Source organism: Hyperolius riggenbachi, chromosome 3, assembly GCF_040937935.1.
Source record: "Hyperolius riggenbachi isolate aHypRig1 chromosome 3, aHypRig1.pri, whole genome shotgun sequence".
NCBI classification, from domain to species: Eukaryota; Metazoa; Chordata; class Amphibia; order Anura; family Hyperoliidae; genus Hyperolius; species Hyperolius riggenbachi.
In genome coordinates, this window is record NC_090648.1 from 203,499,853 (window position 1) to 203,519,365 (window position 19,513).

Here is a 19,513-nt window from a genome sequence, read left to right on the forward strand (position 1 = left end):
TAGTTCACAGACTGCTCTGAAAGAATCATTTTGAATGCTGAGTGTTGTGTAATCTGCACACATTAGAGAATGATGCAATGTTAGAAAAAACACTATATACCTAAAAATAAAAATATGAGAATATTTTCTTTGCTGCTAATCTTCTAGTAATTATTCATAGTACACAACCAATTCATTATATCATATATTTTTTTTTCGCTTCAGTGTCTCTTTAAGTGCTAGCTGCAAAATTGTTCAAATCTGCCAAATACACTTGATCCATACAATAAAATAATGCCCACTATCCAACTCCACCACGTTAAAACTCCGTAATGGTGAAACCTGGTCAGGTTGGAGAGTGTGGCAGATTTTGTATAGATATAATCAGGGGTCTAGTCCTGGAAAAAAGGTGAGTGGACTCACCTTAAAAATCTCTGCGCCGTGCGTAGCGTGGTGTGCCAAACAATGGGCGTGGTTAAGCATAGTATGGGCGTGGTCATGGGTTGGGCCAAATATACATGGCCTTAGCAGTGGTATAAAAGGTCTGCCAGGGGAAGTTTGAGCTCTGTCGTAGTGTATCCCCAAAAAGTAGATGTAATCTGACAGCATTTCACCAAAAATACACATAATCTGGCAGGTTCCTCCAAAATACAGATAATATGGCAGTGGTTCCCCCAAAATAGACAATCTGGCAGCAGTAGTTCCCCCAACATACACATAATCTGGAAGCAGTTCCCCAAAATACGAAAAACCTGCCAGTGGGTCACCCAAAATACACATAACACCCAAACTACATGTAATCTGGCAGCAGTGGTCCCCCAACATACACAATCTGGCAGCGGTTCCCCAAAATACACATAATCTGGCATCAGCGGTTGCCCAAAAATACAGATCTGACAGCAGTTCCCCCAAAATAGGTACCCCCAGTATAGCTAGCCAGGTCTATAAGTTTCCCCAGTATAAGTAGCCATGTGTATAGTTGTCCCCAGAATAGGTGGCCAGATGTAGAGATGTCACCAGAATAGGTAGCCAGGTGTATAGATGTCCTCAGAATAGGTGGCCAGGTGTATAGATATTACCAGAATAGGTGGTCAGGTGTATAGATGTCCCCAGAATAGGTAGCCAGGTCTATACATGTCCCCAGTATATGTAACCAGGTGTTCAGGTGTCCCCAGTATAGCCAGGTGTATAGGTGTCTGTAGTATATGTAGCGAGGTGTATAGGTGTCCCCAGTATATGTAGCCAGGTGTATAGGTGCCCCCAATATAGTCAGGTGTATAGGTGTCCCCAGTATATGTAGCCAGGTGTATAGGTGTCCCCAGTATATGTAGCCAGGTGTATAGGTGCCCCCAGTATAGCCAGGTGTATATGTGCCCAGTATATGTAGCCAGGTGTATAGGTGTCCCCAGTATATGTAGCCAGGTGTATAGTGGCCCCAGTATAGCCAGGTGTATAGGTGTCCCCAGTATATGTAGCCAGGTGTATAGGTGTCCCCAGTATATGTAGCCAGGTGTATAGTGGCCCCAGTATAGCAAGGTGTATAGGTGTCCCCAGTATATGTAGCCAGGTGTATAGTGGCCCCAGTATATGTAGCCAGGTGTATAGGTGCCCCCAGTATATGTAGCCAGGTGTATAGTGGCCCCAGTATAGCCAGGTGTATATGTGTCCCCAGTATATGTAGCCAGGTGTATAGTGGCCCCAGTATATGTAGCCAGGTGTATAGGTGTCTCCAGAATAGGTAGCCAGGTGTCCCCCCAGCTGGAGGGGAGCAGCGCAGTGGAGAGGAGCATTGGGCAGAGCAGCGGGAAAGCGCGGACGTCTCCCCCCCCCCCTTCCCTCACCTTGGGGCTCCTCTTCCTGGCTCTCCCTTCCAGAACAATTACGGTGGTGGCTGGCAGCGGGCATCAGTGGGCGGGACTTACGTCCTCCTGTTCTGGCGAGTTGACGCTGTGTGTGTCACTGCTCTGGTCTTCACTAGACCAGACTAGCTGCACGCACAGCATCAGCTCACCGGAACAGGAGGAGGTAAGTCCCGCCCACTGATGCCCGCTGCCAGCCACCGCCGCAATCGTTCTGGAGGGGAGAGCCAGGAAGAGGAGCCCCAAGGTGAGGGAAGGGGGGGGGAGACGTCCGCCCTTCCCCGCTGCCCTGCCCAATGCTCCTCTCCACTGCGCTGCTCCCCTCCAGGGTGCTAGGGTGGACGACGTCCACTCTCCAATAAAAGTAAGTGGACGTCGTCCACCCGCGTTTTACGCAGGACTCGACCCCTGGATATAATCACTACACATATTAATATTACATCCGTGTCACTCCTTTGTAAAGAACAATATCCACATTTAGGCCTTCACAATCATTCATAACATTTTTCACTGAACACTTACTTGAACACTGCAATTAATAGGTTTACTAGGAGGATGTTTGCCACCAATAAGTAACAGGCCATGATAGCTGGAGTGAGCCAAGCACCAGGAATGCAGGGAGGGAGACGCTTCCCATCATCATCATACAGATTATCACCACAGGGAGCTGCAATAAAACACATTTATGTTTAACTTTATGTTCCAATATCAACATTGCAAAAGCTCTTAAAAAGACAGCTTCCTAATTAGGAGGCTATGGCCTTGTAAGTTACAACAGAATAAAAATTGCCATACTTACGATTTATCTCCATGGCGTAAACTGGTTGGGACAGCAACATAGGTGTGGGGAAAAAAGAGAAAATAAACATCAAAATGTAAACAAATGATGTATCATAATTACATTATTACTACCTGTATAAAGATTAAATAATCTGCTGTGTGTTCAACACAAGGGAATACGTTATCAGGGAGAGAATATTTGAACAACTAGGGTTTAGTAATATGATTTATCCAAATCTCTTAGGCCTCGTTCACCCTAGAAAACGCAGCTGGCCATGTGATTGGAACGCAACACACGAGATTGCATACCCTCTGCGTTGCCGTGCATTGTGCTGCTGATCCCATTCACTACAGTGGTCAGCATTGTGTTTTGCCCAAAATGCATGCAGCAGTGCTATATTGCATTGCAGCACATGTAGTCTGAATGCCAGACAGTGCAGTCTATGCACTTCTCATGTTTCCTGCCTGTTGCACACCAAAACGCGCATGGAAACATGTATAGTGTGAACGAGGCCTTAGTGCCACATTAATGTTCCAGTACATACTGGTTAATGCCATTTTGAATATTAGATACAAGACACAGAATATTTATATCATGCTTTTCTCTTGGCGGACTCAAAGTGCTTGAGCTACAGCCACTAGGACATGCTCTATAGGCAGTAGCAAGTGTTAGGGAGTCTTGCCCAAGGTCTCCTACTAAATATGTGCTGGCTTACTGAATAGGAAGAGCTGAGATTCAAACCCCGGTTACCTGTGTCAGAGGCAGAGCCCTTAATCAGTACACTATCCAGCCACTGCCTTATCTGCCTTATCTGCCTTATGTAGACCAGAGAGTATCAATGAGATGCAAATTGAGCTTGCCTGCAAATTGTTTCCATCTTCAAAATGGTGAACAAGTGGTTACAGGCAGCACCCAACCATCTAGATGCGACGTGCTATTGGTCGTTGTCCCTCTGTCTCCAGGAACAGCAAGCAGGAACTCCAAGAGAAGAGACCCAGCACCGTCTTCAAGTGTATTATAAGCTCTTTTATTTATTTAAGGCATCAAAAAGACAAAAAGGGCAAGTCTGTGCGACGTTTCGAGAGGCGACTCCTCTCTTTCTCAAGCTGACAAGCCCTCTGAATACATAAGACTCAATCAGCCTTAAATAGTCCTTGCTCCACTAGGGAGCCAATCAAAATGGTCTGGACGCCCTGTCATCAACCAATTAGGTTAAGTTCCTGCTTGCAGGCCCTCCCATCTGGTGGAGGACCTGATGGGGAACTACATCTATTTATACACTCCAATCATTTTAAAATGGCCGCTAGAGGGCCGACCAATGGGGGTAGAGCATGTTCTGAATGGAAAAAACGTCATTCAACCGTCATGCGGAAATCCGCATTGAAAATCCGCATGTGGTTGCGTTCAATGCGTATGCGTAAAAACGTACGCGTAAAACCATATTCCAATACTATGACCACGCGGAAATCCGCATTGGATATCCGCATATGGTTAAAATTAATGCGTATGCGTAAAAACGTACGCGTAAACACCCGGAAGCAAAAAATCGTCTAAACCATAGACGTTTCAATCCAATCGCCTATACTGGTTACGCATAAAATTGATCTATACCGATTGAAAAATGTACATGCTCCTAACCCTAATAGGAATGAGTGTCAACAATATATAATATATGATAAGAGAAATCTGAAAAAAATATAAAAAGGAAAAAATGACAAAACTCACGCTAGGTGTCTGGCGGCCACCCACAGCGGCGGCCAGACACCGAACGTCACAAAAAATGAATATAAACCACATCTCACCCTCCCAGACTGGCGTCCGTCTAAATCGCGGCGGCCAGTCTGGGCTAGCGAGAACAAAATTACCAATTCTGTCCCGACTGGCGTCCATCCCTGGCGGCCACTCGGGAAAGAAACAGGCAAAAAATCAAAAAATATATGCTTTGAAGGCCAGCCTGGACTGGCGGCCACATATCAGCGGCGGCCAGTCCAGGAGAGCCAACAAATCAACATAGTCAATAAATATATTTTTTCAAAACAAATAATAAGTTTTGTTATAAACTCCTCTCCCCCCCGGCCAGCGGCCACCAATTGTGGCCGCAGGTCGGGAAGGATCGGGAAAAAAAGAAAACAGAACCAACCCAAAAAGGAGACTCCAGGCGTCCAGACCAAACAATAAACAACAAGACATCTATCTATAAACACATGGACCCAACTCGCACTCCCGGTTAAGACCCCCTGGACCAAGGGCATCCAGCTTCCTAATCCAAAACAACTCCCGTCTCAATAATAATTTGACCCTATCACCCCCCCTGCGTGGTGGGGGGACAGAGTCAATCACCTGGACCCTCAACTGGCTAACACCATGGCGACAGGCAGAAAAATGGCTAGCAACCGCTTGTTCAGATGTGCCCGAGCGGATAGCTGACTTATGCGCAGAGATGCGCATTTTAAGTATCTGTGTGGTCATCCCCACATAAATCAATCCGCAAGGGCAACGAAGAAGATATACAACATATGCAGAGTCACATGTGTAATAACCATTAATTGAAAAACGTTTCCCTGTAGTAGGGTGTGTAAAAGTATCTCCTTTAACAATGCAATTACACATATGACACGACAAACAGGGAAAAGTCCCTTTTCTTGTAGTAGTTAAATTGGCAGTTCGAGAGCCAATATCTGCCCTCACCAAAGTGTCACCAACTGTAGGAGCCCGTCTATATGACATAAGTGGATATTCCTGAAATTCCTTAACCTGTGGAAAACCTTGTTTTAATAAAGGCCAATGTTTCCTAACAATTTTCTCAATTTGTTTGGAATTGGTTGAAAAAGTAGTGACCAGAGGAGTCCGATCGATCTGTCTGGAGCGTGATCTTTTAGTTGGGGAGGATCGGCTAAAGGGATTGCACAAATCTAGAGGATAATCTCTTTGAATAAATCTATTGGCCATTTCCTTCAGACGTGTATCTCTCAATGTCGCATCAGACACTATTCTATTAACACGTTCAAATTGATTTTTTGGAATGTTATTGGCAATATGGGAAGGATGGAAACTTCTATAATGGAGTAACGCATTTCTATCAGTAGATTTCCTAAATATATCGGTGGTCAATTTTCCACCAACTTTCGTGACCACCGTATCCAAGTATGATACAGAATGAATACTACAAGTATACGTTAGGGAAATGTATGGACAACATGCATGCAGATCTTTAATAAAGCATTCAAGGGTCGAACGTGGCCCCGCCCAAATCAAAAAAACATCATCAATGTATCTCCACCACCCCTTGGAGTGGCGGAGAAACAATTGATTTGTATACACAAATGAATCTTCGTAAAGACCCATGTATAAATTAGCATAAGTCGGGGCCACGTTCGACCCCATAGCTGTACCTCTACATTGTTCATAAAATGTGTCCTCAAACAAGAAGTAATTCCTCCTCAAAATCACCTCCAACAGATCGATAAGAAAACGTCTCTGATCATCAAAAACATCTGAACAGGTTTGCAAATAATGAGATACCGCCTCCACACCTCCATCATGAGGGATGGAGGTGTAGAGTGACTCTACATCAATTGTAACCAATAAATCATCATCATCTAAATTTTCAAATTTATCAATCACCTCTAGGAACACTTGAGTGTCCCTGAGGTAAGACGGTAAAGCTACTACCATAGGTCTAAGAATACAATCTAAATATTTAGCAATTGGACAAAATAATGAATTTACACCTGCAACGATTGGCCGACCAGGTGGATCGACCAATCGTTTGTGTACTTTTGGAAGGACATACATAACAGGAGTTACAGGATTGTCCTGAACCAGGAAAGTAGCTAGATCCCTGTCTATGATGTTTTTTCCAGAGCATTCTTTAACAAACGATCAATCAACTTCCTCAGATCCCAGATTGGGTCTCGATCTAAAATTCTATAAACACTTCTATCCCCCAACTGGCGTAAAATCTCTGCACGATAATTGATAGTGTCCATTACGACAACTGAGCCCCCCTTATCTGCGGGCTTAATTGTTAGGGCCTTATTGGCCTTAAGACATTTAAGAGCTTCCTGTTCGTGTTTATTGAGGTTCTTCATTGCTTGAGAACCAGATCTTTGTAGCTCCTGAATGTCCCGTTGCACATTCCCTAAGAATGTATCAATCACTTGGTTGGACGGGGGGCAGAAAGAGCTCTTATTTCGTAATGGAGTGTCCTTAAGTCTCAAGGGCCCCATGGTTGGTAAGGGAACCTGAGTAGGTTTTCGGAAGATTGCTAAAAAAACATTTCAACTTCAAAGTCCTTGCAAAAGACCAAAGATCATATTCCAATTGGAGTGAGTCCCCATCGTTGGTAATACTGAATGAGAGACCTCGATTGAGTACCCTAATCTGGATATCATCCAAGACATATGAAGAGATATTAATGACTAAGGATTCTTGCGTTCTCTGAGTGTCATTGGAGAGCCCGAGGGTTCGGCGCGTTTCTTTGTGCTTTTTGGCAAGCTGATATTTTCTCCCACCTCTCCTAATCCGTCTGGAGGGATATTGGCCGAACTGTCCGAGGGCAAAAAATCGGATTCTGATTGCTCTTCTTCTCTAGTTGTTAAAGGATCATGAATGGGTCGAGGTTGTACAGGCCGTGGACCCTTAGGTGGAGCTCCTCTGGGACGGGGTCTAGGTTTACCCGGCCCACGAGGCAAGTTAGAGGAGGGTTGTTTCTGCCATATGTATACATAACCACTCTCATAATCAAGTGAGTCCCGTTGGAACTTCTGACGTTTAACACCTTCGAGTTCTTTACGGTATTTCTCCAAGTTTCTGGATAAAAATTCCTCATAAGCTGAGATATCATCATTGTTAGGAAACATTGGCCTTTATTAAAACAAGGTTTTCCACAGGTTAAGGAATTTCAGGAATATCCACTTATGTCATATAGACGGGCTCCTACAGTTGGTGACACTTTGGTGAGGGCAGATATTGGCTCTCGAACTGCCAATTTAACTACTACAAGAAAAGGGACTTTTCCCTGTTTGTCGTGTCATATGTGTAATTCCATTGTTAAAGGAGATACTTTTACACACCCTACTACAGGGAAACGTTTTTCAATTAATGGTTATTACACATGTGACTCTGCATATGTTGTATATCTTCTTCGTTGCCCTTGCGGATTGATTTATGTGGGGATGACCACACAGATACTTAAAATGCGCATCTCTGCGCATAAGTCAGCTATCCGCTCGGGCACATCTGAACAAGCGGTTGCTAGCCATTTTTCTGCCTGTCGCCATGGTGTTAGCCAGTTGAGGGTCCAGGTGATTGACTCTGTCCCCCCACCACGCAGGGGGGGGTGATAGGGTCAAATTATTATTGAGACGGGAGTTGTTTTGGATTAGGAAGCTGGATGCCCTTGGTCCAGGGGGTCTTAACCGGGAGTGCGAGTTGGGTCCATGTGTTTATAGATAGATGTCTTGTTGTTTATTGTTTGGTCTGGACGCCTGGAGTCTCCTTTTTGGGTTGGTTCTGTTTTCTTTTTTTCCCGATCCTTCCCGACCTGCGGCCACAATTGGTGGCCGCTGGCCGGGGGGGAGAGGAGTTTATAACAAAACTTATTATTTGTTTTGAAAAAATATATTTATTGACTATGTTGATTTGTTGGCTCTCCTGGACTGGCCGCCGCTGATATGTGGCCGCCAGTCCAGGCTGGCCTTCAAAGCATATATTTTTTGATTTTTTGCCTGTTTCTTTCCCGAGTGGCCGCCAGGGATGGACGCCAGTCGGGACAGAATTGGTAATTTTGTTCTCGCTAGCCCAGACTGGCCGCCGCGATTTAGACGGACGCCAGTCTGGGAGGGTGAGATGTGGTTTATATTCATTTTTTGTGACGTTCGGTGTCTGGCCGCCGCTGTGGGTGGCCGCCAGACACCTAGCGTGAGTTTTGTCATTTTTTCCTTTTTATATTTTTTTCAGATTTCTCTTATCATATATTATATATTGTTGACACTCATTCCTATTAGGGTTAGGAGCATGTACATTTTTCAATCGGTATAGATCAATTTTATGCGTAACCGGTATAGGCGATTGGATTGAAACGTCTATGGTTTAGACGATTTTTTGCTTCCGGGTGTTTACGCGTACGTTTTTACGCATACGCATTAATTTTAACCATATGCGGATATCCAATGCGGATTTCCGCGTGGTCATAGTATTGGAATATGGTTTTACGCGTACGTTTTTACGCATACGCATTGAACGCAACCACATGCGGATTTTCAATGCGGATTTCCGCATGACGGTTGAATGACGTTTTTTCCATTCAGAACATGCTCTACCCCCATTGGTCGGCCCTCTAGCGGCCATTTTAAAATGATTGGAGTGTATAAATAGATGTAGTTCCCCATCAGGTCCTCCACCAGATGGGAGGGCCTGCAAGCAGGAACTTAACCTAATTGGTTGATGACAGGGCGTCCAGACCATTTTGATTGGCTCCCTAGTGGAGCAAGGACTATTTAAGGCTGATTGAGTCTTATGTATTCAGAGGGCTTGTCAGCTTGAGAAAGAGAGGAGTCGCCTCTCGAAACGTCGCACAGACTTGCCCTTTTTGTCTTTTTGATGCCTTAAATAAATAAAAGAGCTTATAATACACTTGAAGACGGTGCTGGGTATCTTCAAAATGGGAAATACAAATGAACCATTTAAAGATGGGTGGTGACCATGTCGGCCATTTTGACATCGGCCATTTTGAATCCAACTTTTGTTTTTTCAATAGGAAGAGTGTCATGTGACACATCAAACTTATTGGGAATTTCACAAGAAAAACAATGGTGTGCTTGGTTTTAATGTAAATTTATTCTTTCATGAGTTATTTACAAGTTTCTCTTTGTTTACAGCCATTGACATATTGCAGCGATTAACACGTGAGGAGCGGATAGAAATTGTGTTGATGTCTGGTGAACGCAGTAACCGGGTCACTGCAGCAGATTTCAATGCAAGACATCCTACGAGGCCACCCATCTCCCATGCTACAGTTAGCAAACTGCTTGTTAAGTTTTGTGAAACTGGTTCAGTGTTGGATATGCCAAAATGTAGACGCATGAAATCTGTCACTAATGAAGAAACATCAGTGGCTGTCCTAGCTTCATTCAGCAAAAGCCCACAGCGTAGCACTTGCCGCATGTCACTGGAGAGTGGCATTAGTCGAACATCCCTTCGGCGGATATTAGCTACTCACAAATGGCACTCTTACAAACTTCAGCTACTTATACACTTTCCGAATGCGTACCAGGGAAATACAAATCATGCACTGTTGTCTTAATCAAGATGGGCCCTATTAGTACATATAGGTAGATTTTATTATTATTATTATTTATTGTATTTATAAAGCGCCAACATATTACGTAGCGGGAATTTAATGTACTTAAACTGCCAGCAGACAAGGTTTTTCTTTTTCCTGGGCCACAAACCCTCTTACGTTAAAACTAAGCACACCATTGTTTTTCTTGTTAAATTCCCAATGAGTTTTATGTGTCACATGACCCTCTTCCTATTGAAAAAACAAAAGTTGGATTCAAAATGGCTGACTTCAAAATGGCCGCCATGGTCAACAACCCATCTTGAAAAGTTTCCCCCCTCACATATACTAACGTGCCACAAACAGGAAGTTAATATCACCAACCACTCCCATTTTATCTGTATCTAAAATTATTACAATAAAAAGCATACCATTCTATTCCTTATGTTCTCCTGGGCCCCTCTTTGCTGTTTCTGCCACTCCCTGCTGCAATCTTGGCTTCTAATTGCCAGTTTTAGGCAGTGTTTACAAACAAAAGACATGGCTGCTAACCAGCATGTGATAGGCTGAGAGAAGCTCAGTCTGTGACTCAAACAAAGCCTGGAGGGGGCTTGGAGAGGGTGCGTATAACTTCTACCTATCACAGCAGAGCAGCACATTCCTGCCTGAGCCGACAAAGCTGGCAAAGGAAAGAAGATTAGATTATATAACAGAGATAATACAGCCACTGTGCAACTAGGAAAGGCTGCAGTAAGACAGACCACATTACAACAGGTATAGGAACTTATAGGATAGAAGAAATAAGGCTGAAAATTTTGTTACAGAGTTTCTTTAAGGTGTATCCATATAAATGGCCCACCCTGTACTTCTGTAGTTAGAATATGGGCCAATTCACATGAATGGGTAGGTGCTCGTTGTTCCAGAGGTTTTCCCATTAAGAAACTTGCCTTCCCACTGGGAAAATGGGCACCATAGAAATTTAAAGAAGCATTGGGTACAGCACAATGTGTGGTGGATTTCAAAAGTGAAGTGATCTAGCAAACCAAGCAGGATTGACTGAAAACTACATGTTAAGTAGTTAGAATCCAAAAAATCCAGCATCATCACTGAGTCATATCAGATCCTACAGCACAGTGTGTAGGCGACCCCCACCATCATGAAAGGGGGTCTATGGGGCACACTCCTGTGGTGACATGTGTCATACTTCATCTGCTTCTGTTCTGGCTGCAGTACAGGTCCACCTCATTCACGTCTTCATTGCTTGTCACACGGCATGCAGAGATGGGAGCTGCAAGCTGGTAGGCTGCACAGCCTACAGCTGCACTGAAGATAAGGAGGACCAGACCTGAGGTTTGTGATTTGGTGAATTTGCTACAGGAAGCAGGGGCATATCAATAAACCCCATGACCCCTGACATTGTGTGTGTGTGGGGGGAGGGGGGAGGCTTAGGGGTCCCAGATGCAGAGCATGGCAGTAGAAACTGCATACATTACCTGTTGTCAGCAGAGCTAGCGACATGTCCTCTTCACTCCTCTCTCAGCCACGCTGTGTAGTGTAACTCCTTGCGGACACCTGATGCATGTCACATGACATGGAGGAATGGGAGCTGAAAGGAGTTCCACTGTACGTGAGTGACGTGGATGTGTCGCTAGCTCCTCAGGGGGGGGACCACCGTGTCCTTATTATGCCCTGACAGATACATTTTATTTATTTTTTAAACGTAGGGCTGCTTGGGTTTATTAAAAACCCAGTGATTGGCCAATCATAATTGAAAGTGTGTACGGGGCATTAGTCTTAGGACAAAATAAAGTGCAAACCTCACACTACATGGCTGAATCAGTTGCATCTGTTCCAAGTGCAAATTTATAAAAAAAAAACTGTATACAGAAATAAGGTTTTAAGAGATCAACACAGGATTGACACATATTTATAAGTTTTCTTTAAAGGAAACCTATCCCCAAGAAGGAACATTTTGAAATGCAATAGTTAAAAAACAGTTAAAATACATTGTTCTTTCTTTATGCATATTTTTATTTCTTCATCCGTAAGGCAGGGGTCACACTTGCAGGATCGCAAATGTTTTGTAATGTGTTTGCATTTTTTATGCAATTTTAGTGCATTTTGTCTCATTTAAACGCATAATTAGCAATTTGCATGTGATTCGAGAACGCACACTGAAAAGACCACGTAGTCAGTTTTTCTACCCACACCAAAATTACATCCCCAAATCGCAGAATCGCTGTAGGCCCATAGGAAAACATTATGTACATTGCGGCAAAACATAAGTGATTTTGCCTAGTGTGACTCCTGCCTGACTATTCTTATGTCATCTGTATTTTCCTGTTCTCCTATCTTACTTAAAGAATGCCACCCTACAGTCCGTACTCAGAACATTCTGCTGCAATATTGACCTCAGGGAAAGGGATGCTCTGTATGAAATTCAGTTAAGTTCCACTGGATCAAAACTGAATTTCCCAGCAAGGAGTCATTTGATTTTCCCTCCAACAATTTCCATTGGTCCAGAGACTCGGTGGGCTATTCAAACATCCCAAAGCTGAGGATTACAGTCCTCAGTGTTGTGATGGGAAGCAGTGAGTATGAACAGTGTAGAAGTGCTTCTCAAGCAAGACAGAAAAGAAGAGAACAACACAGTTACAGACAAGACCATGCCAGACATAGACAAAAATACAGATGAAGAAAGAAAAAAAATATGAAGATAGAAGGACAGATAAAAACAGACATAAACAGAAGAATACAGGTGAAAAGATTCTTTAAGTATTCTCAAACTTAGCTTTCAATAACTTTCAATAATAATTTGTTTTGTCTTTCCCACCTTCCCAAATGCTGGTGTCAAATTAGAGAAATAAAATACTAATTTGGAGAACATCACTTCATATATTTTAGCTCAGTCAACTAGACCCTAGGTTCTCAACGTGTGGTACGCGTACCCCGGGGGTACTTCTGATGGTTCTGGGTTACTCAGGCTTGATAAACTTAACCAAGAATAACAAATTTAGAGTTTTAGAAAATGATAAATCTTTTTTAACCAACACCAAGTTAGTGTTTAACCACCCTGGCGTTCTGATTAAATCGCCAGGGTGGCTGCGGGAGGGTTTTTTTTAAATAAAAAAAAAACTATTTCATGCAGCCAACTGAAAGTTGGCTGCATGAAAGCCCACTAGAGGGCGCTCCGGAGGCGTTCTTCCGATCGCCTCTGGCGCCCAGAATAAACAAGGAAGGCCGCAATGAGCGGCCTTCCTTGTTTTCCGTAGATCGTCGCCATAGCGACGAGCGGAGTGACGTCATCGATGTCAGCCGACGTCCTGACGTCAGCCGCCTCCGATCCAGCCCTTAGCGCTGGCCGGAACTTTTTGTTCCGGCTACGCTGGGCTCAGGCTGCTGGGGGGACCCTCTTTCGCCGCTGCTCGCGGCGAATCGCCGCAGAGCGGCGGCGATCAGGCAGCACACGCGGCTGGCAAAGTGCCGGCTGCGTGTGCTGCTTTTTATTTCACAAAAATCGGCCCAGCAGGGCCTGAGCGGCAGCCTCTGGCGGTGTTGGACGAGCTGAGCTCGTCCAGACCGCTCAGCAGGTTAAGCTAATTAAAAACAGTAGTAAACGTTTGGAAATTGTTTAGTACCAATTATCATGTACTACAATTAAATATATATTTTTCAAGGGGTACTTGTGATAATGTTTACTATGCTAGTGGGTACTTGGTGAGTACAGGGCTTTAAAGGGGGTACATACCAATAAAATGTTGAGAAACACTGAACTAGACCATCATTTTTATTCATAGAGCACTGCATACAGTGGCACATGCTGACTAGTGAGAACTAATATACTCATACACATGTACCTGATTTACCAAAATATTAGCTTGCACAAAAGTCATGTAAGGTTACACTATTGATATTTGAAATCTGGTTACATTTATATCTGCAAATAAGTATAAAAGTACTGGATTTATATTAAAAAAACATTTACTAAATTATTTGTTTTCCAAATGGAAACAGATGTAGTGTTAATTAGGACTGATCATCTGCCTGGGTAACAGGAAGCAGAGTCTTACTATGAACTTTAGTCTTACGGTCTATCTGGTCTGCAAACACCTCTCCGTAGATCATCCAGTAAGGCATGTAGAAGATATTGCGGGCAAGTCTCCATGACGGCTCCTCATCTGGGTGCAAAATTGCCTGCCTTGCAACTCCAAAACTCATCAACACCACCAGCATGATGATCACAAAATACAGCATGTCAATCATCTAAAAGAAGCAACATCTAATGTAATCTATTGTAATCGAACCAAAACATAATGTAAACAATGACTCATTTTGATGTTTCACATTAAATACTCAATAACCCTGTTATTAAAGTCAAATCATAGTAAAAATCGTCCCCTCTGCTTTAAGGGATTGACCACAATATTATGCTATTTTTTTAAAGCGCCACAAATGTGTATTACAAATTACTTTCATTATCTAATGGTGCCTTATATATATACACAAAAAGCTCTCCATATTTAAAGCAAGAAATGTGACTGGTTGCTCAGAAGCATGGCCGAGTGACAGCTACACTGATTGTAAGCAGCAAAATTAGCATTGCACTTCATTGTAATAAGTTATTGAAACAAAGGAAAGTTTATTAGACACGCAGTATATTGGACATTTCCTTCATTTCATTGTTGTATAATATCTTATCATTTTAACATGAGCAGTGGACAGATTTACAGAAGTCTGCCTTTCTGTCTGTTACAATGGACACCAAAAGAGACCAGTATTGCAGTTTTAGAGCAGGTGCAGAGATGGGAAACAAAATTGATTAGTGGGATGGAAGGTCTCACCAGGAAAGGTTAGATTTGGAGAAAAGATGCCTTAGATGAGATCTAATAATTGACATGTATAAATACAAAAGCTTGGCAGATAAGCTTTTTGTCCCTAGGCTTGTGCAATGAACAGGAGACATGATCTGCACATGGAGGAAAAAAAGTTTTAGTCATTTATTTTGGAAAGGGTTCTTTATAGTAAGACTGATTAAAATGTGGAATGTATTATCTCAGGAAGAAGTAATAGCAAATTTAAAATCTGCGTTGAAGGGGGGCTTAGATGCTTTTCTTGCGTTGAAAGACATCCATTGCTACAAATACTAGGCAATTCCCGGTGGTGTTGATCCAGGGATTTTTTCTGATTGCCATCTGGAGTCAGGAAGGAATTTTTTCCCTTTTGGGGATAATTGGGCCATGACTTGTAAGGGTTTTTTTGCATTGCCCTGGATCAACAGGGATAAGTGAGGATGTAGGCTAGTTTTGTACCTTATTTTCTGGTTGAACTCAATGGATGTAGGTCTTTTTTCAACCTAAATAAATATGTAATTATGTAAGGTATATTTATGTAAGGCGTAAGGTCCTTGGGGCTCGCTCTGCAGGAGAGCCCGCGCGTATCTCCGCTAAGGAGGCAGAGCTCTGCTCCGCCTTCAGCCTCCCAGCGCCGATTGCCGCTCAGAGACTGTTAGACGGCAAACTTGCCTTGTACAATGTTACGATCCACAGCAGTGCTGTACTGGGGACAGCCGTGTGACACGGGTGTCCCCCTGGGAGACCTGATGGTGATCGGCTGTCATAGGCTGAAGCCTATGACAGCCGATCACGCTGATTGGCTGGTGGAGAAATACATAGACACAAAAAAACACAAGGAAATTTATTTAAAAAAAATAAAGACATAAATATTTACAAACAAACAAACATCCAGGGGGCGAGCTGAGGATCCCCAAGCTGAGGATCTCAGTCCTCAGTGTTGTGGTGGGAAGCAGTGAGTATGAACAGTGTAGAAGTGCTTCTCAAGCAAGACAGAAAAGAAGAGAAAAACACAGATACAGACAAGACCATGCCAGACATAGACAAAAATATGAAGATAGAAGGACAGAGTAGTTATACATCAGAGGACAGAAGTATAAAGGTGAAAACAGACATTTACAAAAGAGTACAGGTGAAAAGATCTGATGGAGAAAATGTGTGTGTGTGTGTGTGTGTGTGTGAAGGGGGGGGGGGGGGGGGGGGGGAATCACTTGTGTGCTGAGTTGAGCAGCCCTGCAGCGAGACCTTGAAGCTGCAGTGGCCTATTTATAAAAAAATGGCCTGGTCTTTAGGGGGGCTTACCACTGTGGTTATCAAGAGGTTAAGCATAAATGTAAATGGTTTACATTAAAATAAGGAGTTTTATGAAGATTTGTGTTTCAAATAATGAACTAGTGCAAAACCTGCCAATACAAAAGAAAAATGCGCAGACAGAACAATACATCCAAACTGCACTTTATTAATAATCTAATTTTAAATGTACCATTATATTTAACCACTTCACCTTTCACCTTAAAGGAACACTAATGCGGAAATTGTAAAATACATGTAAACACATTCAAATAAGAAGTACATTTCTTCCAGAGTAAAATGAGCCATAAATTACTTTCCTCCTATGTTGCTATCACTTATAGTAGGCAGTAGGAATCTGACAGAACCAACAGGTTTTGGAGTAGCTCATCATCTCATGGGGGGTTCTCAGGGTTTTCTTTATTTTCAAAATCACTTGCTCCGTCCAACTGCCAAAAAAGAGTGAAGCAAGCAGGAAGGCTGGCCAGCATCTTTGTATACATCCTTTTCAGGGAGTGACTTTATAAAGAATAAAGGCCATGCTGAGAACCCCCTATGAAGAGATGGACTAGACCAGTGATAGGCAAACTTGGCATTCCAGCTGTTAAGGAACTATGAGTCCCACAATGCATTTGCCTTTATGAATCATGACTATGGCTGTCAGACTCCTGCAATGCATTGTGGGACTTGTAGTTACTTATCAGCTGGAGAGCCAAGTTTGCCTATCACTGGACTAGCCCAAAACCTTTCGGTTCCGTCAGATCTCTACTACCTACTGTAAGTGACAGCAACATAGCAGAAACATAATTTATGGCTCATTTTACTCTGGAAGAAATGTTTTTCTTATTTGTATGTGTTTACACGAATTTTACATTTTTTCATTTTTTCACAATAGTGGTCCTTTAAGGTTGGAAGCAATTTCAGCGGTCCTCTAATTCATTTGCCAATAACTTTATAATTACTTATCACACCTAAATGATCTATATCTTTTTTTTTCCAACACAAATTAGGCTTTTTGGGGGCTTATACTTGTTTTCAGAAATTGCTTTATTTTGTATTCATTTTAAAGGAAAAAAAATTCAAAAATATACATTTTCTTTCATTTCAAAATAAACATTGCTTCTGTAAATCAAACTGGCATATTTTATTTGCCGATTTGTTCCAGTTATTACATTTAAAGTGTACCGGTGACAACAGATACTTACCTTTTTATGTATACCTGGGGCTTCCTCCAGCCCCATGGGCATGGATGCTCCCACGCCGCCGCCCTCCCCTGCCTGCAGCTCTGGTATCGGGACCCGTAACTTCCTCCAGTCATGGCCAGTCTGACGCAAGTGAAGTGCGCTATTTACGTAGCGAAGATCGCACTTCCTCTTGCGCAGAAAGTGAAATAAAAGTAATGAAAGTGTATTTTTTCTATTTTTTTATCTAATCAACAAATACAAACTCTTATTTGCAAAAATAACAGTACTATACCATTATGACATACATAGTTAAAAGCTGAGTCTCTTAGGCAACTATTTATGTACTTTAAAAAAAAACAAAAAACTCTGTCTCTTTTTCTAAAATAAATGTTTTATTTTTAGTAACTATGGGGGAGGGTATTTACAAATGAGTTAATGCTATTGTAATCTTATTAATGTCAATTTACTGTCATTTTTGGCCCCAAGATGGTGATAAATACTATACTGGTTACCAGGAAGTGTTTGACTATTTTTTATGAGAAACTTTTACTTTCATTTTTATGAATGACCATGGTTCTTGATTAGAGTCATGTTCATTCATTCCCAGGTACTTTATTTGGTTCAGGGAACACATGTTACAGTTTGCCAATTACCGACATTTAAGCCCCGCCATGAACGAGCAGCGGTTGTCCAGATTGTTTTTTAGAGACTCAAACTGGATGCATATAAATATCCAGTTTGGGTTAAGAGGTTAATATGGACTGTGCACAAAACCTGCAACCATAATGAAATGTTCATCGGTAAATGGAGTGTCACTAGATTACTCTAGTGTGACATAAATAGTTACAAATAATATGACAGCTGTTGCTTAAGAACCTTGTCGTAGTTCATGTAATCCCAAATGCTTAAAATAAAATTTGCTTATTATTTTTCACTGCTCCTACAATGAGGCTTTGCATGCACTTACCATTTTTCCTATCATCATGACATAGGGTCCAAGGTACTTGTTGACACCAAAAATGTCCAAAACCCGTATATACCAAAAGATGATATCCACACAGTAAATGACTCTTCCGTAACCCATGTATGGCTCATTCTGAAGACGAAGAATTGCTCCAATTATGAACACTGAAATGGCTACAAGGTCAGTGATATTCCAATACTCTTGTAACCAAACCTTCACCTTCTGGCTCAGCTTTCCTGGTTCAGACATTAGAATCTAAAGATGCAGATAGAATAGAAGGCTGTTAAGGTATAGGCGATAAATGGGGGACATATGCCAAGACACTGATGAAAAAAACCATCACAAACCTGAAATAGGAGAGAATTGGTAGGCATATTGCCCATACTCTGCTATTCAGGAGCTGACAGTGACACCTGATCTTGGATGTATGGATCTGTGCCAGATCCATACATATCAACATTAGTCCAGTGTCGATCAACATCGAGATAGAATTTCTACAAAATGATGACATTACACTAACAACATGAGATATCTTGTGCAGAAATGTTGATATGAAGCTCAGCCACCTCTGTGACACGGTTATTAGAATGTGAAACAGCCATTAGAGTGGATTCTAGCAGTGTGCACTAACTTTAGAAAGCTAGTAACTATAAGGATAAAATCTAAATACTCAGGTCTAATTTTAAATCCAGATAGGATAAGTTGTTGGAAAATAATTCTGTCACATGTATAAATACATAATCAGATGATACCTTCATTCAGTGAAATCCACACATCAAGATGATCATTCTAGAGTGTTGATATAATTTATTCATAACTGCTTGCTTAATTTTGCATCAACTTAGAATTATTTGCATATTTCAAATCAAGTTGAAAGTTTGCATTTAAACAAAACGTTGTACTAAATGCCTTTAGACATATGTGGCAAAGGAATATTGGGTAACCAAAACCTCTATAGATGTCCTCAGCAGGTAGAATTAGTTGTGGACTAAAACATCTGTAGATGTCTGTGGTGTATGGATACGGAAACACCTATAGATGTTTGCTGCAGTCTAAAGGTTAAATTGTTGCACTACTTGCCCATGCCATATGTCACTGAATGGCGTTATCCTTCTCCATCTTCACATCATAGAGACTTTGCCTTTTGGGAATAATCTTTTTACATCTAATCATATCTCTGACCTGTTGTAAATTAATCTAATGAATGATGAGATGCTCCACTGTTTTATTTTTCCCAGGGTTTTTCTTTTGGGAGGGGCAGGTTTTTTTTTTTTCAATTTCTCCAGGTTTTTTTTTTCTGTTTGCTTTTTTTTTCTACTGGATG

At 42.1% G+C, this 19,513-nt stretch overlaps 1 protein-coding gene across 5 annotated transcripts in view; it reads right to left on the reverse strand.

The window, feature by feature from the left end:
- TRPM1 (transient receptor potential cation channel subfamily M member 1) overlaps window positions 1-19,513 on the reverse strand; it is a 299,961-nt gene that overhangs the window by 17,494 nt on the left and 262,954 nt on the right. For 3 of the 5 annotated variants that reach the window (XM_068275588.1, XM_068275586.1, XM_068275584.1), the window contains 4 exons: window positions 18,193-18,444; window positions 13,972-14,164; window positions 2,638-2,658; window positions 2,361-2,505 (listed from right to left, as the gene is read on the reverse strand). In XM_068275588.1, coding sequence (XP_068131689.1) covers window positions 2,361-2,505; window positions 2,638-2,658; window positions 13,972-14,164; window positions 18,193-18,444 — 611 coding nt within the window. The remainder of the gene's footprint in view (window positions 1-2,360; window positions 2,506-2,637; window positions 2,659-13,971; window positions 14,165-18,192; window positions 18,445-19,513) is intronic. The other 2 variants (XM_068275587.1, XM_068275585.1) reach the window with 1 other exon arrangement.